At 36.6% G+C, this 25,000-nt stretch overlaps 1 protein-coding gene across 2 annotated transcripts in view; it reads right to left on the minus strand.

The window, feature by feature from the left end:
* The window catches only part of EIPR1 (EARP complex and GARP complex interacting protein 1), a 125,439-nt gene that overhangs the window by 51,105 nt on the left and 49,334 nt on the right, over nt 1-25,000 (minus strand). Inside the window, exons 6-9 of one of the 2 annotated variants that reach the window (XM_063150795.1) lie at nt 19,820-19,956; nt 16,352-16,519; nt 14,961-15,128; nt 4,772-4,991 (exon numbers count right to left, since the gene is read on the minus strand). In XM_063150795.1, coding sequence (XP_063006865.1) covers nt 4,817-4,991; nt 14,961-15,128; nt 16,352-16,519; nt 19,820-19,956 — 648 coding nt within the window. In that variant the 3' untranslated portion in view covers nt 4,772-4,816. Of the gene's footprint in view, nt 1-2,682; nt 4,992-14,960; nt 15,129-16,351; nt 16,520-19,819; nt 19,957-25,000 lie in introns of those variants that run through there. The other variant, XM_063150793.1, reaches the window with a different exon arrangement.

Genomic DNA, 25,000 nt, shown 5'->3' on the forward strand with positions numbered 1-25,000 from the left:
CTAGTCAGACACTGCTGAAGTCTATCTTGCATCAGCTGCAGAATTTCAGTTTCAAATACTGCCTGAGGTATCAGGCTGAAAGATAAGGAAATTCCGAATGCCGACGTCAATCCAGATATAATGTTTTCTGTTCCCTGTTGGAAAATTCTATCTTCTGGAAGCTTAATTCTATACAAAGCACTGTTTTAAACTAATTCAAGTGTTGTACATAATCCAGATCATACGGCTTCTTCTTTCCACTCAACTTCAAGGTACAAGGTAAGCACTATGGGCCTAGAGCAAACACCCAGAGTACCTAAACTATCCAATATATGTTCTTCATTCATTCTGATGTTGACAAGCTGCTCATTAACTTCATCAGCTTCAGGATAGATCAAGCTAATTTTAGCACTAACACCACAGGAAAAGTCCAGGTCAGTACCGAGTACTGTGGTTTGGTGGTGGGTTGGGTTTTTTTCTTAATATTAAGTTAGCACCATTTTAGTTCAAGTTAAACAGATTGTTATTTCAAGTTTCTCATTAAATGGCCAAGATTTGTATTGACTTTGATCAGTTTCACTTAGATCATGCTCAAAACCTTTATGAAATATTATAAATTCATTTCTTCTTCAATAATTCACTTTCTGTGGAGTAAAAATACCACATATCAAGCAGTTGTGTAACCCCATAGCAGAGACATATTAATATAGAATTGTGAAAAGAAAAAGATTTTCAACACCAAACCTAGAAAGAAACAACTTTTTAGACAGCAAGACTGACACTTTTAAGGAATACCCTAACTCAATTTTTCAAAATCAAGACCTACTGAAGTTTCTTACCTGGACACAATCTGCAAAGAAAGAAAAATAATTTAAGAGGTGCTTGAAAACAGAGTAATTTTGTGCTTACCAATGGTGCTGTATGACTGTAAACAGAATTCTCTGAGACACTGAAAACAACCCAGAGCTCAGTCAGACCATGATCTGAACTTCCAAAGCAGTGATGGGCTCCTTGCTGTACAGAAATCTTCTTGCCTTCATTGTTATTGCCAAGGAATATTTTGCAACAATATTGTTTCCAAAACACAACACTAGGATTCGGTAAGAAATTCACCTGAGACATGAGAGTTTTCTGAAATCCCCTATAACACAACTCACAATAGAAGTAAATACACAGAAACAAACATGCAAAGAAACACACAGGAGCAATGAGCTGTCTTAGCTCTAGACACAAAACTTTAAAGGCTAAGTGATTATTTTTAATTTCCATTTTCTACCTTTTCTGGTAAATAGCACATGTCCAGGAAGTTAATTTAAGACTGGACAACCACATAGGGATTCTGTGCCAGTACTCTCCGTAGTGTCCACCAACTGATGGTTCAAAAGGATTTTTCTAAGCCAGGGATGCTGACATTATATTTAGCAACCTTTATTTACTTCATCTTCCAAGTACTGTTTCAGTTACTTCCAAGTCATGTAAACTTTAACATGAATGAGATTTTTTTCTTTGTGCAAGTTGTATTTTTTCTGGGGGAAAGGGTTGTTAAAGGCAAGTGCCATAGCTCACCTTCATGCCTGTGAAGACCACTTGATTTCGTATGCTTTGAGCCACCACACATTCAACAACCTCTAGTTCTGGTATCAGGAGAGACAGTGAACAATCACTCCCTATTCATCCTCTCCCTCTGCCACTTTTGATTTTATGGACTTTTATCATTCTGTCTCAACCATCTGCCTTTCAGTCTATTTAGTTATCCTCATACAGGTGTTGCATGCTATTCCTCATCCCTGTCACTCCATCTAAAATCCTTCCATTTTACTACATTGGGCTGAAGATGGAAAAAACCACAGCTACACACAGTATGCACATACACCAAAGATTTATGAATATAAATTATTTGGGAGGATTAACAATGTGTTATTTTGCTTACTAGTAATTCCCAACATTTTATTTAAATTAAAATTTTGACCTCCATTAAGCTGATGTTTTAAAGACCTAAAAAAACCCCAAGATTGGTAGTCCACAGTACATAAAATAACTTTTTTCTCCCATATTAGTTACTTAACATTTCCTGCACTGAATTTCATCTACCATTTTATCATCCATGACATAAGGCCATTTCATAATTCTTCGGCCATCCTTACTTCTCTGAACAGTCAAACTTTGCCATATTTTTCTACAGCCCTTTTTCCAAAAGGTCATGAGCACACTGTGAAGCACATGCCTAGGCACAGATCCTTGTGGACTTCCCTGGTAATTAATTTTTTGCCACAAAACGTGATGATTTATTCCTGCTTCCTATTTCCTTTTAACTGACTATTTCACCATCCTAGAACCCTTCCTTTCATCCTACAGCAGCTTGCTTGCTCCAACAGTCTGGGATGAAACCTTGTCAAAAGCCTTCCTTTTCAGAAGGTCACTTCCATATTGCTGCCAGTGCTGTACACATAGCCCAGATCCTGCTTTACAGACAGCTGAAAATGATTAAAACTTCCCACTCTTGTGATTCTACTGTAAGGCATTTTCATTCAAATTGGACCCGCTAGTCCCTCCCTTCCAGTGTTCGTCCACTCGCTTCTTCCCTACTGAGTGATACACACATTTAACAAGACTAAAACAAAAGATTTCTTGATATTATTTGTTTACAGAGCTTTCCAGTTCATATAAGCTTACAGTATTAAAGGAAATACAGCCACATAGAAATTAGCCTGAAATCTATCCTGCATTTATTACATGTTAAAAATCAAGTCAAATCCCACACAATGTCAGGCAATTTCCCCATCACCTTCACACTGCCACCCATATACACTGCCAGACAAAGTTTCATTAGACCTTTATTGCTAATGTGAAGAAAGCTTTAAGGAGTTCTGCTGTATACCAAAGATATACTGCAGAGGTTTTTTCCTTTTTTTTCCAGAGGGGTGGGTGGGGAGGGTGGCACACAGGCGGGACAGACACGATACCCAACAAGATTTTGTGTCTGATGAAAAGCTCCACATAAAAAGCAGCAGTCCAGCCAAGGATTTTGACATTCAGACAACTGAAGTACTATTGATTTGGAAATGTAGTTCTTCTTACAGTATACAAGTGAATAGCTCATGCCTAATTAGAGATTAAAATGATTTGAAATAGCACAAGTTTAAAATATAAATGCAGAAAACCAGATAATCAGAATTTCCAATGAAGCATTCATTCTGGAGCAGACAGGTAACATCATTAACACAAATGAAACACTAGTACAGATGATTTAATTGGATTACTTCACTCCTATGAATTTTTCCAAATAAGCTCCTTAAGAAAGCCAGAAATGGAATTCAACTGTCCTCTTTTCTGGATGTTTTGGCCTATAGCAGTCAGTCATGCTCTCCAAACGTGATCTCACTGAAGCAGCTGTGTGGACACAACAAATCACACTTGGACATTTCGATCCAAGAGTGGGTAAGGACAAGCAGAGGTGAGCAGCACGCTGTCCCTCACCACTAACACCAACAGTTGCCATAGCGACAGGAGGGATCACTGGAAGAGGTTGGTATTGATCTTTCCATCACATGTTCATTGCCATTTCTTCAGAGGAGTCTTACACAATGCTACCACAACCAACACTGTCACACATACCCAAGTTCTGAAGCTGAAGGAAAATAATAGTGTTGAAAAGGCGGCAGGGAATAATTAATATTGCAGTTAGCCTGGGTACACAAAGAGCAAGCAGCAAATCTTCATCTTAGTGCAAGCTCTGCCAGGGGAAGACAGGATGTCAATATGTACAGGAATGTTTCACCATGCCTTCCACCTACGCTTGAAATTTCCTGCGTATTCTCCTACAGCGCAGCATCTGCCTGCTCTCAGCATTTGTAACAACATAGCAAGCAATGTCTAGGTCACCTATTGCAAAAAGTAGGATATAGCAAAGGATATTTTGTGCTTAGCTGCAAGCCTTTTACATTATGCCAGCATACTGGAGATTGGCACAGATTCAGTAGGGTAAGAAAGTCTAAGTAGACAAATATTAAAAGAGATTTTTCAGGTCAACAGTAGCATAGCTCCAGAGTCTCTCAAGCACAACTTAACCTATAAATATGGGATAACACATTATGTGAGTATATCAAAGATTTTGGTAAAGACTAATATTGTTTCCAGTAACAATAGATATCTGAGAATTGCAGAACAATACATATCTGAGAACTGAGAATTAGTTCACAATTTGCAGGATTTTACTTTGTTGCTACTACCAAAAGGCTCAAATGAAAATTATATTTTGAAAGTTTCACTTTCACAAAAAACATGCCTTCTGAAGACATGCAAAAGTGGGAGAAAAAGTGTTTAAAATATTAGATGGTATTAAGAAAGCCTTTTGAGACCACTTTCAACTGTATTTATAGCCAGAACAACTAGTGGAACATGGCCCTAGCTAAAAACAGAAGGCTGCATGTACAAGAAATGTAGAATATTATTCTTGAAAACAAGTAGATCACTTCTGCTACATGAAACCTACAGTGTCCCAGTTTTGTATCAGCATAATAACATTTCTATAATTCCTTATATTTGCATAAATCTGATGTAATAAAGCAATAGTATGGAATGTACCCATTATCACCAGAAACTTTAGAGTTCATAAAGTGATTAACCCCTCAATCATCTAGGTAGCATAGCCTTCAGAAAATGCATCATAGTTCCACAAGGCAAATATAAAAGACAAAATTAGAAGTCCACATCAGTAGAGATATTCCTAACAAAATTGTAACTTTTATACTTAAAAAAACAGATTCTGAAAAAACCCTTTAACAATACCTACCAGTTGTGTACATCAAGTTAACAGCTCCAGAATAACTCAAACAAATTATAACAGTATATGATATTTAAGGGCTCTTGGAACCCTGTTAATAACCAGTCTCCCATCATAACTTAAAGATGCGAATAGCCATGGGTCTGCTGAGGACCATTCAACTGCATATACGCTATCTTCATGTTCTTCATAGGTAGCTATTACACTGTCCTGAAGGGGCTCTTTAATCCTAAAATTGAAAACAAACACAAAAAAAATTAGTAAGGATTTGTGGGCACACTTGATTTCAAAGGCCATATTAAGTGTCACTAACATCAAGATACATAAAGTCACATTTAAAGCATAAGAATGCAGTAGTAGATTCTGAGGGAACATTTTATACCTTATATCTGCATGTACTTATATTTCACATGACAGCAAAGTCAAATCAGTGCAAAAGACCCCATTTACAGGGACAAAGTAACTCTTACTCTAAATTACAGTGCATTTCCTGTTTCTCAGAACCTATACTAAGCATCTCTCTCTCACTCTAAAGAAAGGTAAGCTACGTAGCATGATCTAAATGTGCAACTTCGCACAAACATCTTTTCTCTCATCATGTTACATCCCATCTTCTCCCCCTTCATTGTTAAACGAATTCTTAAAATAATACACAGTCTTTGAGATACGTAGATGGGTAAGAAGCTGCAGTCCCTAAACATCCCACACTTTCCAGAATTATGGAAGGGGATGGAACCACCACTCTGATTTTTATCTCCCATTGCTAGAGTTATATCAGCACCAGATTCTCATCCACTATTTTATACCCCACCTCTCACTGCAGCAGTAAAGCTCCTGGTCACCTACATCATAGTAGAGACACAGATTGCCTTCTACATTGTAAATGTTCAAGAGATTTAGGAAACTCTCTGAAGCCCAAACCAAGTACTCAAGAGTCATTGACTGTACTCTGCTAACTGAGCACAGCCCCTCCTGCCTCCATTCCCAAGGCCAGTCTCTCCTCTCAAAGCACCGCTACAGCACATTATTCTGTAGCTACAGGGTAGGGGGATGACCTTAGAGCTCCTTTCAGCCACAGAGAATTGTCTGTCTGACAAGAATCAGTCACCCCTTCAGAGGCATCTCTCTGCCTCCTAGAAACAGCCTTGCAGTACAGCTGCAACCCTCCTCATGGAAAGCGAAGCCAAAGAGCCTTGTGAATGTCACTCAATCATTTAAACAGATGCTGCTACTACAGAAATGAAGTGTTATTATTGGCTGCCTGTGCCCTTTCCTGCTGCTCTCTGAAAGCATGCAGTTCTGCAATCATAAAGCCTGGATGGAGCACAGTAGGATCTTCTGCAGGGTATTGCTGCCCCACCTAGCCAGCTAAGAATCTAGCACTGCAATTAAAATTCAATTGAGTTTAATGAAGAAACCAAAAGCAGACTCATACTGTAGAATAGCTTCAGATATGTATTTTCAAGGATTTTTACCATTTACTTGTGCTACATTAAAGGTCAACTAACCAAAAAAGGTCACAGCACAACCAACACCCAGTCCCTGGTTAACTGCAGTTAATTGTTTTGCAGTTCTCCTGAATAGGAACTTTGATACAAACCTACTAACAGCAGAGAGCTAAAGAACACATACAGACACTTCATCTCCTGCAATGTGTTTTTCTAACTTCCTGCTAACTGACATGCCTGGTTAAGTGAAAGTTGGTCATGTCCCCAGACAGCAATGTGCTTCGTGCAGTGCTCACCCACTTACCCACAACTCCATTATTCTGAAGGTTTCAGATGTCTCTCTGGATGAGCAGGGGAGTAATGCACACTGCACACGGCTGTCAGGGGACACGACCGACTTTCAGCTAACCAGGAATCTCAGTTAACCCAAGGCTGGATAAACAAGGACAAATAAGCTTCTAGATTACACTATTTTCTGTATGCACACAGTTGTTTCAGTGTTTCATTTAAATAATACAGCTCATCTAAATTAATTTACAGAAGTCATAAGGGGAATGAGTGTTCGGGAAATAAGCCTGTAGATGAATTTGTGTTTGGCATTTCCATTTATAAGTACAGTTTTTAACTGGGTTTTATTATTGTCTATACACTGAATTTCTTCTTTGGTATAAAAGTAAATTTTGTGCCTTCCCAGAAAAAGAAAGCATACTATTCCAATGTGGTCTTCAGGCCAATGGCACAGCCTTGAAACAGTTACTGAGATTCAGACAATCCTTATGGAAGTGATCACTTGGTGTAAAAGAGCTAGATACTATACAAGACAATCAGGATGGAAACAAATCATCTCAAACCGACATGTGTCTCAGGAACAATACACAAGATCCAAAAGAAATTGTCCACGAGCATCCTTTACAATCACCATGAATGAAAATAGATGAGCTTTTAAATTATGCAGTGGGTAATGAGCCCAGAAGGATTCTGCTAGTGGAATAAAAAGCAGAATTCATTTCATGTATGTGAAAGACTGTTCTAAAACATTAAAAAAAAAAACCTAAAACAATATAAGGAGCTGACTTGTTTGTGATGAGTTTTTTTCCTCACAACAGCAATTTCTTAGAGGCAGACTACCTTACTTGATGCTAAGAGATTTCTGAGAAAACACCTCAGATTTCTCTCATTTTGGCTATGTTTGCTTTTCTTTGTAATCCAAGAATAGGCTGAGGACACTATTTTTGTATCTATATTAATCTAGGTACTTAGAATTGTTCTGTTCCTTAGCCACCCCAATATTTATGCACCCCAAATAAAATTTTACACATCTTTTACACATATTTATTTATTAAAGAATCATCTCAGATTAACAAGAAGAATAGCTGTGCAGAACTGGATATGAAATAAACTTTCTTCTATGCTACTTTAATACAGGTATAATTCACATGGTTGCCAGAACAGAGAGGTATCTGTTTTTACTTAAAAGCTGCAGGCTACAAAAACAGCTGTATGTAGCAATATATATAGCATGCACGTGTGTACAAAACAGCTATGTATAGCATGGACAGCTACGCCATATAGCTAGTCCAGTGTGCCACAGATGTAGGTGCTTGGCCTACTGATCCCCTGATTGAGAGATGGTGCTGTGCAAGACCAGCAGCTGGACTCACTGAGCCTCGTGGGTCCCTTCCAACTCAGCCCATTCTGTGATTCTGTGACTGTATTTGATAGCGTACTTGGTAATCCCTTGTTACACCTGGCAAGCTTAGTAAGCTATTTTCTTCCTTGCCCCAGATCTTCTTGACCCTTAAAATGCTTCTTTAGTTTCTTACTTTCCTCTCTGTTTTAAAGATTTTATTCTGACCAGACTAAAATACCTTTTCTTCTATATGTTCTTGCACTGCATCAACTGACAATGCACCACATTCCCTTTGCCCCCAAGAAATTGTAGTATGAGATGTGCAGTCTCTACCTACATCATGCATAAATTTCAGACATGTGCCACACAGAACTGAAAATGGACTGTGTTTTCTCTGTAGTCTTATTCAAACAGCATGACCCCAACCAGCTTCTATGAAAGGAGAGAAGCTTTTATTTTACTAGATAACTTGAGGTTAATTGTGTTACAGATTCAAGAAAGAAGCTTGTTCAGCCTTGGATAATTGTTTTCATGTAGAAAGCTGTTATTTCCAATTACTTCTCATGGTAACAACCACTTAAGTTTGCAGGGCTTGCAATTCTGTTTTGTCACCACAGCGTTCAATAAAATATGGTTTTCAGTCAGCAAAAATCATTAATTCCTTATCACAGTCAAAATTAAATCCTCTTTAATCTAAAAATCACTATGAAATGGAAAGGAATCAATAGAGCAGCAGCATATGCTGCAGCATCCAAAAATGAATCCTGAAAAGCATAGCACTGGATTCTAGTTAAAGCCCATGGATGCACTTTCCTTTTGACGTCAAGAGAAAATTGTTTCTGGTAATATTAGACAACACACTACTTGCCTTTTAAAAAGCCTAAATTCAAGTATATTTATTCTTGAACACATTTTTAATAGATAATAATTGGCCATTCATACTATTCCAAACATCATAAATTTTTTTTTGTTCAAAAAAGATGTTTCTGAACTGCTTCCCCAGGAAAACAGCAAAAGCTGTTTATATTTTTATGTAACAGGTTTCATAGATGTCCTAATATGAAAAGTAAATTAAGGAAGGTATACTTGCTGATGAATGCTGAAGAAATACTACAGGAAAACCAGAAGCTTTTAAAGAAAATAGTCTTGGAACTGAAAAGTGCTGCTGCACTACGTTTTGCTCAGCTTCTTACACACCCAACCAAGTAGTCCTGAATCCTGGCATTCCCCAAAAGAGAAACTATTTAACCTGTTTTAATTAATTGGGTCTCTTGGTTGATTCCATAGCATAATCCTATGACTTCAGGTTTCTCCAAGACATTAATATCAAAAGCAAAATAGCATCAAATTTAACACTGCTGACAGCTGTGTGAAAATATCCTGAAAGCCTGCCTCAGCACGTTTGGCAAATACTTTTCAAAAGATCAAGGCTGACAAATCTCTCTCCTGGAGTCACAGATGCGAATACAAAGGTGCTACGTTAGATTGCACAGCTCATATGTAATATTGTGAAACCACATTATTTATTCAAAAATCTCTAAACTCCATTTCTATCATGAAAAGTGGATATCACCAACTTCTTTAGATAGAATTTTGAAGAAAGTCTCTTTCTACAGAGAGGGCGACCACCACCATTTCCTCTCTGGTCCATTACAATAGCTGAAGATGTTTCCACACATAACATCTCATTAAAAACTTCATGATCTCAAGTGAGATACTCTGTACAGGAAGAACTAATCCTTTACATCTCTCAGCATTAAATATAAAATATTAAGAAGTGCTCGTGTTAGATCTGTTTGTATTTAAGGACATTATGGCTAACATCTATGACAAAAAAAAGATGGAAATATAAGTCTTCAGGAAAAACACTAAAACTGTATTTTCTGGTACAATCCTCAAAGGATAACAAATATTATCATTATTTTAGAACATATCATCAAAAAATGTAACATAAGTGAGAAGGCAGCATCCTGACCTTAGCAATCAGTTCTGCCAGTGAAAACAGCAAACATCTTAAAGCCTGTAAATACCATAGAAAACTAAGGGAACTGGTAGCTTATACTGAAAAATTCAAGTTTTAGGATGGCTTCCTTTCCAGGACTGATATATAAACTCAAAATGTTATTGACTATATAAATATTTTCATTTTTATGGATGCAGAATAAGTTTTTTCTCTTAAAGAGTACATCCTCCATTACCAGTTGAGCCTTGTCACAAAGTTCTGGCTATAGAAGTATTGAAGAATAAAAACACTGCTGTAGATACAGCATGTACCTTGCTCCAAATATTCTTCTCATGCTGTGTATCACCAGCATACCAAACAGAGATCTACACAGTGCATAATTTAAACCTATAAGCCAAACACACATATTGGAGTAACTGAAGAAAAGGAATCCTGATCGGCAAGTAAAGATGGCCACACTAAACTGCAAGAACTTAGTAGCTTTCTTTTATTGTTAGAAAGAGCAATGTAGAGTTTAAATGACTATCAGAATAATTTAATACAGTAACATATAGACTCACTCACTAATATCAGGATTTTGGATATAAGACACTCACTAGCTCCCTTAGGAGGAAGACAGTTCCCAATGCTCTCCTAGTATCTTACAAGGAGCTGACAGTCACCTTCAGGAGATTTAGGACTCAAGCTAGCTCAGTGTTGCAGGGAGAAAGCTCTTGCAACAACAGAGGACAAAGCCACTAAAGGAGGTCAATGAGAAGCATGACAAGCAATTGCATCCATAGATGTGGAATGATTCCATGTTTTGAAAGTTTTGTTCAAACCTAGGCATTGAAAATCACTCCTCATGTTCTTATCCAGGTACATTAGCTTTGTTTTGAGGATGAAACCTAAATGAACCCAAGTTGTACTCACCCTCATCTGTTCTATTTTCATTTATTTTGTACACTTTTTTCTACCTTTGGATCAAGGTGCTAGAAACTGAACTAGTACAGCACTTCATTCTCAGTTGTGGGGTTTTTTCCCCCCCATATTTGAACTGTGCTTTAAATAATCCAGACTGGGGACTTGACCAGAATATGGCATAGCTGCCCTTTGGCCACATGCCTATAGCTCATCTCTGTGGACAACTCCAGCCTCTTCTTGGACAACCTATTTTCAACAGTGGCTTTGTGCTTCCCATGCCGAGAGCACTGAAGCCTTTCTTAATTCAGAGCAAGAAAACAAACACAGTTGGCATGTTTCTCCTAGACAAATTTCACAAAAACCATGCAAGCACAGCTGGCACGTTTTAGAATAAACAAAAACACAGTTAGTGAGAGCAGATAAGAATATGGCTGATAGCAAAGGAGAAGCATACATGGAAGAATCAGAAGTCCCCAAAGATTATTCAGAAGGCAGTAAATGTCCCTGAAGTGCTAATAGTCAGGGGCTAGCAACATATCCAGGGGAAATACATCTCCTTTTCCTATTTCTATTATTTTTCCTCCTGACTACTATGAGACACATGATACATGCTAGGAAAACCTTTGACATGACACAGGGAAGCTGCCTGCTCTTACCTTTTTTGACTGATGAGAGAAACAACAGCACCAGTTAAACAGTAGGGAAAAGACAGACTTACTTAGAGTCTGACTTAAACCAGCAGTTAAAAGGAACCAGTTGTCACTTGATTTCAGCAAGAGATAGATCTTCATGCAACAGTCCTAGTTATATTGCTTATTCAAGCATGTTCTGGTCTCTAAGATGGGAGCAGACAGGCTCAAGATGTCAACAGACAAACACTGAAGGAAGAACACACTAAGAAGAAATTCTTATTAAGACTCTTCATAAGACAATTCAAACTATCTTTTAGTTTGTCTACTCATTATGCAATGAACTTGGATTCTTTTCTTTTGAAAAAATTTATCTCCAAACAATTATTTTCAATTGGGAACCTTGAAACCAGGCAACTACAGCAGTAAATCTGGCAAGAATTATTGAGTGGGCAGATTCATGCATAGCTCAACATGGTTGAACAAGGAAGGGTAAAGTGACATACTATTTGTTTTTGTCTCCAACCAAGAAATAAAGTAAAAATAAGGAAATTTACTCTAAAAGATATTAACAATTAACAAGTCTTAAAGATCTCAAGAAGCAGTTTTAACTGTGCAATGTTTTCAAAATATGGGGACTTTACAAAGTAGAAAAAACAATAAACCTTTGAAAATAAAACTGACACATACTCATCATTTTTATATTCATTCCAAGGAAGATTTTCACAAGTGATACTGTTCAGGAAAATAAAATGCAGAAAGAGTCTTTTTCTTTCCACTTGATATTTTAACTTTGCAAGAGAGATATGGTACTCAGTCTGAGGGGGCTAAAGACACAAGTTGTAAAAATACAGGCTCTTCCTGGTGTATTTCAAGATACAGCTGAAAAAGACATTCTATTTATCAGTATTTGTGTGCTGTTTACAACAAATCAGATGTCCTCCAAAAACAGGATAAATAAACCTTGTGAGACTATAACACTTTCTGAAAAGTCTAGAACATACCTAAGCAAAAAGAAACAAACAAACAAACAAAAACAAACAAACAAAAACACAAAAATAAAAACCAAACACACCCCTCCCTCATTAAACCATAGAGTGAAAATCTGTATTTTACCAAAGACAGTACCCATGGAATGGTGTAACAGACTCTTCACAGAGGTCTCTAGGAGGGTATCAGAGCTGAAATATTTGGCACTAGTGGTTGACTAACAAGAAGTATTCCCAACAGCTGTTATGCCCTACTTCATTTGTGCACTCAGAACTAAACAGACATATATTTGGCAACAGTTCAAGCCTGCAGCAGCTTGCAAACATCCTTCTGACTCAACTCTTAACAAGGGGGCAGAAGAGAGAGCCTAAAACAAGACTTTCACAGTACCAAGCAAAGGTTACAAAAGCTAATTTGCTTTCCCAGGTTTTATAAAAAACAGGTGAGCAGTTGAAAAGCACATATTTAAAAAGCAAATGCAGATTTGATACTCTTGTAGCCTCCAGGAACAGGCAAGGACTCTATATTATTACTATACAAGTCATTCATGTTGTGGTTTACATCCATCCCACAGCATGGGAAAAGATGCAGTATATTTGTTGGATTGCACTGGATGATCTTGGATTAAAAAATTCATATTCTAGAACAGTGACTCAATGTTTTAATGAGGCAACCTATACAGTCTAAAATCCAAAGAAGTTCAGCATTACAGATAATCTACTGCACAATGTCTGTCAGAATGCTATTTACACTTGTGATATTTTTAATGCATTCCCACCACATTAAAAAAATGCGGTCCCTTTCTCATTTCCCCTGATGCTATTTGTTCTCCATCCAGAACAGAATAAATTGCAATCTCCAGCCAAAGATAAGGAACCAAAAGACGTCTCTGCCCACGGCAAGGGAGTTGAAACTAGGTGATCTTTAAGAACCCTTCCAACACAAACCATTCTTTGATTTTATATTTAAAACACTGTAACTCAGTTGCATTCTAGAAAGTATATACTGCTGATGTGAGCAAATTTTTAGGTATTTAATTTGATACTCCTTGACTTACAATACATGGAGAAAAGTCTTCTAATGAAATGTGGTACATTTAAAATAAACCTTTTCTATATTTGGAGTAACTTTCTTACTTAGTATTAAAATATAATCGTTTCCAGGTCCATAGTTTAAATGAAGCCAAAATACCAAAACTATTTGGAGAAAAACTACATATACATTAATAAAATTAAGGTTCAAGAGCAACCTTAAAAATGCAACTAGAGAAGTAACCTAAACTTTAAGAATTTTAGCTGAAACATCTAGCAAACACAGCTGAATAACTAGGGGACCTTTTTTGTAATTTCCTTATCACATCTGACTATTCTTTATTTTAAAAGATCATTCAGGAGTTAATCTGCCTGTGTCATTGCAGACAGCTTAGCAGAGCTGTGCAGAAGAGGGCAATGGAGCTGGTGAAGGGTCTAATAAGTCACATGAGGAGGGGTTGAGGGAGCTGGGGCTGCTTAGTCTGCAGGAGGCTCAGGGGCGACCTTACTGCCCTCTACAGCTGCCCAACAGGACACTGTATCCAGCTGGGGGTCAGTCTCTTCTCCCATGCAACAAGTGACAGGAGAGGACACAGCCTCAACTATATGAGGGGAGGGTTAGGTTGGACATTTAGAGAAATTTCTTCACAGAAAGGGTGATTAGAAATTGGAATGGGCTGCCCAGAGAGGCGGTGGAATCACCATCCCTGGGGGTATTCAAGGAAAGACTGAGGGTGGCAGTCATTGCCAGGGTCTAGTTGACACAGTGATGTTCAGTCATAGGTTAGACTCTGATCTCAGAGGTCTTTTCCAATCTAATTCATTCTGCAATTCTGTGATTCACTTTGTAAAGGAAGGGTTTGCTGAAGATCACCATGAAAGCTAGTCACAAGATTAGAAAGCCTCAGCTCAACCTCAATCTACAGAACTTCCTATATACACATATATACAGTTAATTTACTAAAACCCCATCCATACAAAATTCACAAGGAAAATATTTGATTCCTACAAACCAAATGGAAGGGTTTACCACATTTTCCAATAGCATGCACTATTCTCTACCAAGAGTGTTGAAACCAAGCTTCTGGTTTGCTTGATCGAGGTCTGATGAGTTACTGGGTTCCAGAGCAGTGAGAGATATTAAGAGCAAAATTAAAAAAAAAAAAAATGTGTTTATACTTCATTTCTTCTGCCCATGCAGAAGCTCATCATTAGACTGGTAACATTTCCCACAGGTCCTAACACATACACAAAAAATACAAAAGCATATTTTCAAATTGCAACTTAACCCAGATTATTCTACATGCTTGACTTGAACCAGAGCTCCCTTAAAGTGAATCTTTTCACCAACCCAGTGGACTTTAGGACTGATCCTCAGCATCACCATTCCCTTCCTACCAGTGAATGCAGAGTGACCGTGCCAATCAGATTTAAAGAGTGTATTCCACCCAAGACTGAATAAAGAACAAAGTGGAAATTCTAACTACTTACCTGAAAGGCCTGTACATAGAAATCCTAGTCAGCAAAAAAAAAAATAGCATGTAAACCATTACAATGAAACTACAAATTATAAGCATCTACATAAAACTCAGGAAACTTCATACTTCTCTTCTTGATGCTGGTCCTCTTGGTCACTGAGTTCATCATCATCTACCATATGGCCAAATGGTTCAGAAGAAATTGATACCATATTAGACAGGATAACTCTGCTATCACTGCTTCCTGTAAGGATCAGCTGATCATGAGAATGATTGTATCTGACATTCCAGACCCTAAAAAAGTTAAAATCAGACAGAATGAGAGACTATTCATGGTAGGTAGCGCATCAATGTTAAACAAGTTTTTTAAGAGCAGCACTAAAAATTCATCTTTTCAATGTCTTAAATATGCATATAAGTAACACGCCTCATTCCAAAGACCATTTTTTGCCATCTTCATTAGTCTTTTAAGCTTCCATGTCACCTGTTTCCTATGAGGCATCTTTAAAATTCAACAATTAAATAAAAAAAAAACAAAAAAAACAAAACCTAATCACACCATTCAATGATATTATTCCTTGAGGGTACATGCCAATCATTGTTGAGTAAGCCAGATAAGTACTTAAGTCCTGAATATAAAAATTTCCCCAAAGCAAAATAGGGATTAAAAATAGCCTTTTAAACAAAAAACTCGCAACATTCTTACAGCGAAGTTTAAAAGAGATCCTAAAACAAATGTAGGACTATATTTCTCTTCAACTTTTACATTTTACATATCAAGTTAATACCAAATGTCTTATGGTTCTTGTCTTGTTCTTTGAATATTCTAAAGAAAAAAAGTATAAAAAATACTTCTGTTAATTCCCATCTTCATCTCCCTTGAAGTAGCTTTAGGGACTGGATCTATTTTGCAAGAATTACTCTACCCCAAATTTTATAAAATATGAATAATTCATCTTTTCTTAAGCACTGAAATTATCAGGCAAGAGTCTCTCCTTACTCCAGCCACAGGCCAGTGCAGTAGATACTGGCTCTAAATGTTATTTCAGAGCATAAAATTATTCACTGCATATTCTGACTTAAAGACTGTGAAGAACATAAAAAAGTTGAGCTGCATTATTGAATATTTCAACCATGTGACAACAGAAGGATGGATGGCAGCTGCTTTATTACTGCACATCAGGTGCAGCACATCAGGCTCCTTTTGGGAAGGCACACCTGTGTCCCAGCTGGGCCCCACGGGCCAAGTTCTGTGCTGTGCTGCTCAAAGGTGTACCCATCTCCCAGCAATGCTAACAACAGTTTCTTGCCAATTAGACTAATGTTGTCTAAGCTCTTAATTTACAATTACACAAGGAACATTGACACGCTGAAACTTTTCCTCTGTGCAAAAAAATGATTATGCACAACAGTACAAACACAGTTAGTTTGCATTGCTCCTAAACGATAAAATAATTAGCTGAATAAATGATATAAGCCATCCACCCACAAAACAGCATGCAGATAATTTGTTCTACCAGTGGGAATGCTCCTCTAGTGTCTTCACTGGTTCAGTGACATTTCTCGTGTCCCAGAATTTCACCTTGCAGTCATCTCCACAGCTAGCCAGGTAGTACTGTTTATTGGGATTGAAGTCCAGGTCTCGTACCAGCTGTCCATGAGCATTTTCTATACAATATATCTGCCTGTAAAACATTAAAAGAGATTAAACGGTCTATAAAAGCTGACTGTACTCCACCTACAGAAATCTGTTTCCCTGGAAACTTGCATAATCCCCTTAGCACCCACAGACCTAGAGCTCCCATTCCTATTGCAGATTTAGGGAATTCCCAGTTGTTAACAACAGTGACTTGTATAGATTTCTCAGCTTGCTTTGACGCTTTGTTCCTTCCATGTTTGTTTCCATTAGGATCATCTGGAGTTAAAAGGAAATAGTAGTTCCAGATGAGTCTAGCACAGCTCTGTAACAACTGTTATAAATGTCTGCTACTAAACCACAACAGTTTCAGGTAAGAACTTCTTCACCCCTAAGTAGTTATAGTAATTCCCTGTTTATGACATCTACTTCAGTAGGAAAAGCTGAGATGCAGAGATTGGAACAGATATCAACGACAACTTTTTATTACAGCTCTGTATTGAATTTACATTCTTGAGCTCTTGCATTTATCACTAATTTACCCATGGCCCTTAAACTACTCAGCCAGACACAACCTCATCCATCTGGACCACTTTAGAAAACATCTGTATTACTGCTAACAACCTAGCATATCTATTCAAAACATCATGTGCCATGAGTTTGTGTCCCTACCTTGCCTCTTAAACTTGGAGGTTGTCTGATTTTTCCTGTTTCCACAACTGTATGACCAGTTTTCTCCAAGACACCAATATATCATCTAAAGTTTTGCTTAGACTTGACCATCTCCTACAGTCTTCACTGGAACTTTTCAACACTTGATGAGCTTTTTGTTTTTCTTTAAATGAAAAATGTTTCTCTTCAGTAAACATATTGAGCAAAAATTCCTATTTCTTGTGAAAACTACATATACTTATGGTCTTCTGTCACTATCAGATAGTCTCTTGCTGTTAATACCTAACTACAAATACAAAGCAAAATTGCTCCAGAAGGAGAGATTCAAAGATACCAGGCCTGCACTAAGCCCTGTCTTGACAGTTCTGGCCGTCACCAGTGAAATTACTAAGAGATCTAGCATCAACACTCTCCTCAGAGTTTGAGAGGCTAAGGATATCCTTCAGGTAAGCCTTTGTACCAAGTATTCTAGGAGTGGAAGTCAAGCTTCCATTTATTTTTTTGGAATATGTATATGGCAAAAAAAGTCTCAAGCATGCTTGCTGTGGTAACACACATATTTCCTCCTTCACTGCACCTATCACTTTTTTCTTGCATTGCTTAGACCTGTGTGTAAGGGCTTAAAAATACTACTGTCCATTGTATATTCAGGACTATTCACCATGTAAGACTTTATCCCCAACTTAACTATTATTCTGACCGTTTGATACCTTTCCTCCCCAAATATGAATATTCTTTTCATCATTTTTCACCCTACCTGCAGCAATAATACATACACTAAATTTCCCCCTTACATTATAAGATTAATGCCAGACCACATGAACATTTTCTCCAGTTATTGGCTCATATTATTCTTCTTACATATTATTTAGAATTTAGCCTTGGAGTCTGAATTTTCCTGATAAAGTTCTCTCTCTAAATCCAATCAGCCTAATGTCTGTCTTCTCTGCTTCACAAGCTCTTCTCTGATTACGACTGCTTCTTAGTCTAGTCTAGGACTCTTCCTGACAATCATTTTTTTTCTCTCCCCTTCTTTGTTTGCTATGTCCAAAAGAATGTACTTCCTCTATCTTGCAGCTATCATAACCACACTCTGCAGGAGCAGCTACTCCAGCTGCTTCTAGTATTTCTCTTCACTTTGCTGGAAGGACAGTTTTCTGCCCTTGATTCCTCCCCTCCTCCTTCTTTTTATGCTTCTTATTCTGCCACTGTTTATATTGCCCTGACTTTAAGCTCCTACTTCTAGCCTAACTAATCATTATGAAATATTCACATAATAGACATATTACAGCCTAATTGAAGATGAGACTTACTATTGCACATACTTTTTGAGTATATTGCAAACAGCTCTTTGGCACAGTCTAGTTATCAAACTGGTTTAAGGACAAACCAGTTTTAAGGACTTATTTACTCTGAGCTTTACTTAAAGTAAATATAATAGTGGGATTTGCTTCTGTTAACCAAGCTACCCCTTTCACTGAGGATCTACAATATCCAGATAATCTTGCATTCATAGAAGTTACTCAGATAATTTCTTTAATGCAAGATAGAGATGCTTCTTCTAATGAGACAGAGCATGAAGCAGACTTTAAAATATTTAATATTCTTTCTTCAAAACACAAGCTTTGGCTAAATATCTGCCTGCTATATGTTAGAAAAAAAGCAAATTAATAAAACCCCTTCTCCTTTGTCCTCTCTTTCCACTCGTCTTTACAAGATGTCTTTATAAATGTAAGTATACACATTACATAAAATTAAATTAGATTTTTATATATAATTTTACAAGGCAAAAAACAGGACATTCAAACATGATTTTCAAACACTTCACAGGAAGTAACTTTTAATTATTGTATTTTTAACTTTCCTTCATTAAATAAATCTTTTCAGGAAAACCACAAAGACTAGCAAACTAGGGATTTATTGCTAAAACTTTGAGCTGGCAGGAACCACTGAACTAAATTTAAAGTCATCGCCCTTTAAAGCAACAAAAGTTATTACAAGACATCAGTCTTCTCAGTTTAGTGATAAATTACTATGTGCTAAGGGGATAAAGTGTACTTTTAAAAAAGCTTGAAGAGGCTTTAGTAGTCATGGCAACAGATGTGCACAACATCACTCCTTTGCTTATCAAAATCACAAGTAAGGAGGGGAAATGCCTTATTAGGCATATTCAAAGCTTCTATTTGGTTATGATTTTGACAGATTCAGTGATTTCTTATACCCAGTATGCTACAATCATTAGTCTAGTATAGAACACTTTGTTAAAATCAGAAGTGAATAGTGAACTTGTGAATTGCCTTCCAAGATTAAAGTCACCTTTAAATGCTATGAAGATAGCTCATAGCATAGTCAGGACTGCTGTTAAAGCATTTTCAGGTTGAATTACAAAACAGCTTCATTCAGGTAATTCCTATGTATTGAACAAATCCTTGTGAGACTAGTACAGGGTTCAATAAAACTCAATATACAAGTTAGAATTGAAGCTGAGGGGAAATACCAGAGAAAAACCTTTGTTAAATTGTAACTATATCAGCTATGCAAGCCTTTCTATTCCTTTTATAATATATAGGATTGCCACTTATCATTGCAAACAAAAAAATTATGCTAGGATCAATGCAAAAATCTCCCTCCAAAGGAGATTGCTTTTCTAGAGAACATGACTGCAAGCTGTCCTCACCTCATGCTCCGTGTGTCCCAGCCTCGGACAGTGGTATCGTTGGCCGTGGCAATCTGCGTACAATTGTGGTGTGGACTCCATCTGCCCGAAGTAAATTTTAATTGTCCTTTCCCTTCCAAGGCTGTGGAACTAGAGAGCTAGAACAATGAAACAAAGCTGGCAATGTTTCTAAATGTAACACTAAAATGAAATTAGTTGCAATGAAGACAAAGCTGTTCAACAGCCTATTGCTCCAAGTGCAACAGACTACCAAATCCGAAGATTGAAGGAAAAAAAGTACAGAAACAACAAATAAAAGCTAGAGCTAATTTTCTATCACTATTTTTTAAAAGGCTTATGCAGTGTAATGTATGCCAAATTATTACAAGTACTGTACTCTTCTATAAACTTAAAAAGTTTCAGATCATTGTTGAAATAATATGGGCACACTGCACAGATTTGTAGCTGTCACACACAGACACACACATATATGCATTTAGCTTCATTAACAGTCTTACAAGATTTTTTTCCATGTCAAAATGCCAAATTTTATCTGTAGCAACAGAGTTATGGTGTCAAAGACTCTTTTTGATAAATGTATAGCAGCTTTTAAAAATAAAGAAGTCAAGGCCCAGGTGCCCATGTCACCACATACATGCCTGTGAAAATAACAGTAGATACTAGATTACAAATCTACAATCTGTGACATAAAAAGGTTTCGGTTCCAAAACCAGGCTTACACATCCTAGAGCAGGCAGCACTGCATCTCCACAGTTAATGAAAAGAAGGTCCAAAGTAATCACCTTTCTCTTTGAAGTTGTTTGGCAAGTTATCCCCCAATTTCATGTGAACATGGGGGAAATCAAAGCTGCCTACACTGCAAATTACTTATACTTCTGATCACTTACTGAAACTGTTTAATAGCTAAAGAGAAAGAGGAAAACCAAAATATTTGCATTTAATCAGATACAAAATTTACAGAAATTTCAAGCAGCTACACAAACAGCAGACTTATTTGGTCATCTTTCACACAACTTTCATATTTCAAAATGTTTTATTATGAGGTATTTCACAAAAGCAGATTATGGCACGGGATCCTGTTGGATCCCAATGCAACATCAATATTCTATTTAATAGTAGATTTTTCAGCACAAATATTATGCTTTAATGGATGAAAAAGACTAAAACATACAAACTGTTTACATAAACTTTAACTGATATCAACAGAAAAATATGCTGCCACTACTAAATGGCCTAAATCTATTTGTATATTGTACAAATGTTCATGTATGCATTTTGCTAAATTTTATTACTACAACTCCACCAAGAATTTCTTTAGCACTATGCTTAAAAATCAAGGAATTACAATGTTGGTTTTTTTTATTTTTAAATAACATGGAATTCCCAGCATACAAGGGAATACTGCTTGTGTATTAATGTGCTCATGTGTTAATGAGTAAGATTAACACTTTGGCCAAACCTACTCCTCTAGAACAAATACTGCCTGAAAACATTTCTACAACTCACAGATTATTAAGAGAAAGAAAAAGCACTGCACAGAACACTGGACACTAGATAATACAATTCATTTTTATTTTTTGACATATACTAGATTCCAAGCTCAAGAGAATATTCATAGCTTGCGTAGGTCATTTCAAAAATTAAATAAGTTTCTTTAGAAAGCAGACTTGGCCATTCAAAGCTGAGATTGGGGGGAGGGAAGCCAATGCTATCACTGACAATAAGATAGAACCAACAAAGGGAGTATATTTTCTCAGGTATTTAAAAAATCTGCTCTTGAGATGGAAAGCATCATAATATTCAAAACATGACTCAGGGCAGAGGGTCTGAGGGTCTTTGTCAGCAGTAGACTATACTTTCTTCGAGACATATATACAGACACACACACACACACACATATATATATATATATATATATATATATATATATATATATATATATATATATATATATATATATATATATAACGTGTAAGCTACTATAAAAAGATCAAATTTTTCTTCTTTGCAGTCAAAAGTTTAGGGTTGAGGCCAGCACACACATACTGTGTTATTTCTCAATAACATATGAAAAAAAACACCTACATGCTAAGTGGGCCAATTAATCCTTGCCTTCATAAGCAATTCATAAGTAAATTAAATGACATCTTTCCTTATACAGATGTCCAACTATATATACAGACAAGTTCTTAATTGACTTGGTCTTCTTTTCCATGTCATCTATGAACCTGAAAGCAACTGCAAGGATTTAAAGGACAATTTGGAGATAAAGAAGAGACATTTTCATACATAAAAAGGAATTCTTATGTAACAGAATGAAGTATACAAGTTTCCTTCCTAGACATCAAGAAATAAAGGAAACAAAATTGGTAGCTCAGAATCAAAATGCAGGTTCAAAACCACCTTAGTTGTAATTTTAATTCATTCTGAATATATGGACAGGTAAGTAAGCGCACTTTTTACCTTGAAATCTTCCCTCCACCTCTTTAAATGCAGAAAAGCTAACTACAAAAGGGAAGGAAAACATGACATAGGTGTATTTTAAGCATTATTCTTGCATGACGGTTAAGATCTGTGCTGCCCAGGGGATGAAGACATGCAGGTGTGAGGGCCTCATGGGATAGTTTGGATAAACAATTCATATTATTATTTTATAAACACAAAATGGGAGTTCCATTAAGGAAAAAGGAACGGAATAGACTAAGATGGAATGTCTATTTTTAGACAGCAAAATCAGGAATTACTCTTGCAATGTGCAAGGATCACACTGATTTCAGAAAAGAAGTCTGGAGAAAATGAAATCTTGAACAGTGTAAAATGGTTACTGGAGTATGGATGGATTTTACACTATTCCTAAATGCTTAGCTGGAACAATGCCTAAATCTGGTGACACAAGAACAAAAATAGAAAAGAAGCATGATATTATACTACAGTTGCACTAGAGCAACATTTTGAAGTAAGAAAAAAATATTCAAAAAAATATTAAACAGTTCTATTCTGATCATGTTACATTGTTTATGTTAACCTCAGTGAAGGAAGGGGTTTTACAAAAACAAAGAACCAAAATATGAAAAAAATCTGTCCTAGGATATCCTAGATCTAGGACTGATTTCTGTGTATTCAAATCAAAGTATCAATGACTCCAACTTATTTTTGTCAAAATATCAAGGACTGAGGTTGATTTTCCTGCTTCAAAATTTGATTACATAAGATCTGACTTGGAAAGAGGAAAGGACAGGCGCTATCCTTCAAAAAAACCCAAAACCCATATTAAATGGAAAGGGTACAGAAATTATCTAGGAAAACCACAAGCAGCATGGAGACCGTGAACCAACAACTCATGCTCTCTTCCAAGAAAAGAAGAGCTATGTGACCAAGAACAGAACAGGAACGTACTTAGAAGAAAGACAGATTACAGGCTACACTAAGTAGACAAACCCAAGCAGACTATTTTGAGATGGACATTAAAAGGCATGATGTTCTTCTGACTTGTTACTGACAGAAACAAAAAAGTTGATGAGGATGGTAAATTGAGTTCAATTCCTCCAACTGCAGGAAACCATGCCATGGAGTCCTTTCATAACTGTTCTTGACTCCTGAACCATCTTAAAACTATTTACCTTTTCAAATAGCCTCATCATACTGGCAGCTCAGAGCTATTCTCAGAATAGCTAAGTAACAAAATTCACATATTTTTAAGTGCTGAGTTTCTGGATTACAGTAAGAAAATATTTTTATTCCTTAAACATAAGTTTTCTGCTTCATACTACAAAAATTAAACTAAATAACCAGTTCATCCTCTGAACTATATTGTTATTCTTATATGCTGATGATGCATTGCAAGCTCTGCCAGCAATAATTTTCATTATTTCACTCCTACTTCTATTCTATCGTTAAGGTGACCATTAAATAACATTGATTCCAACCCTATGAGCTGGTTCCTACTCTCATTCTGATCAGTAATTTCCCTTTTTTTTTTTTTCTTCTGACAGTTTTCTGCCCTCCTATAGTTAATCTATGTTTATTTTAGTTGCAGTAGTAATGGGGTGCTAAAAAGTTCTCCACTGAATTCCACAAGGTATTTCCTGCCTTGAGAAATAGCAGCTATCTTGCCAAGAAAGCATCTCATGCTTATTCCTAACGTTCTCTCTATTTGGATACATCACTTTTATCCAGATAACCTGTGAAATCTTCCCCAAAATATATTCTGGATAGCCTGGAATGCCACTGCTTGATATTATCCATTGTTCTGAACCAAGACAACATGAATGCTGCTAAATAATCCACGAGAAATCTAAAAGGAATATAATTATAATAGTTTGGATTAGAATGATCAAGCCCACACCTCTATTTGTCCCCTTTGTGAAAACATATTAAAATCTAGATATTTTTCTGTTTTTCATATCTATATTTCGTTCTGCTGCCATGCCAAACACACTGCATTTACTCGAGAAAGAGTTCTAGCAATTTGTTGACATCTGACCTCAAATCTGTACACAGAAATATTAACTGTCTTCTTCTCAGCAGATTCTATCCACACCTTGTGCATTGTCTGGGCTTCTCTTGGGTCCAGCTAATGATTATAAATGGCAAAGAATAGCTAATTTAATTGCAAAAGGTAATGATGCAGTGAGCATAAGATTAGTTTCACCCCAGAAGGTAATGTCCTCAAAACAATAATAAAGGGAGTGATCAAAAGGACAGGAGAAGCTTGTCTTAATGTAAATACAGGCAAATTGAACACTGTAAGGTGGAAACAAGTTAGCAAAAAAAATACTGAAAGAAAATAAAAAACAAAACCCCAAACCAAAACCAAAATGAACCCAAACAAACCCACTGAACTGTACAGTAAATTACAGTTAGCAAACGTTTCTTATCCCAAGCTGACTAGATAATTCAGAGAATGGACACACCAATAATTTTATTACCAAGAAGCTCTGATTCTATTGGGAACTGCACAATTCTTCAGGCTAATTTTAATGAAACAATGTGACTTGTAAATCACAGGCAGATACAGAAAAGAAACCAAATCAGACTCTGAAGTTTTGATCACTGTAGAGAAGCAGAAATTCTGGCCGACACAAAATTTTAAAGACACACATATTTTCAATTTTTCGTTTATATTATACCTGAATTTTAGACAAACTTTCATAAACATCAAAGGTCCATAAAAGTAGCATT

The sequence above is a fragment of the Melospiza melodia genome, chromosome 3 (assembly GCF_035770615.1).
Source record: "Melospiza melodia melodia isolate bMelMel2 chromosome 3, bMelMel2.pri, whole genome shotgun sequence".
NCBI classification, from domain to species: domain Eukaryota; kingdom Metazoa; phylum Chordata; class Aves; order Passeriformes; family Passerellidae; genus Melospiza; species Melospiza melodia.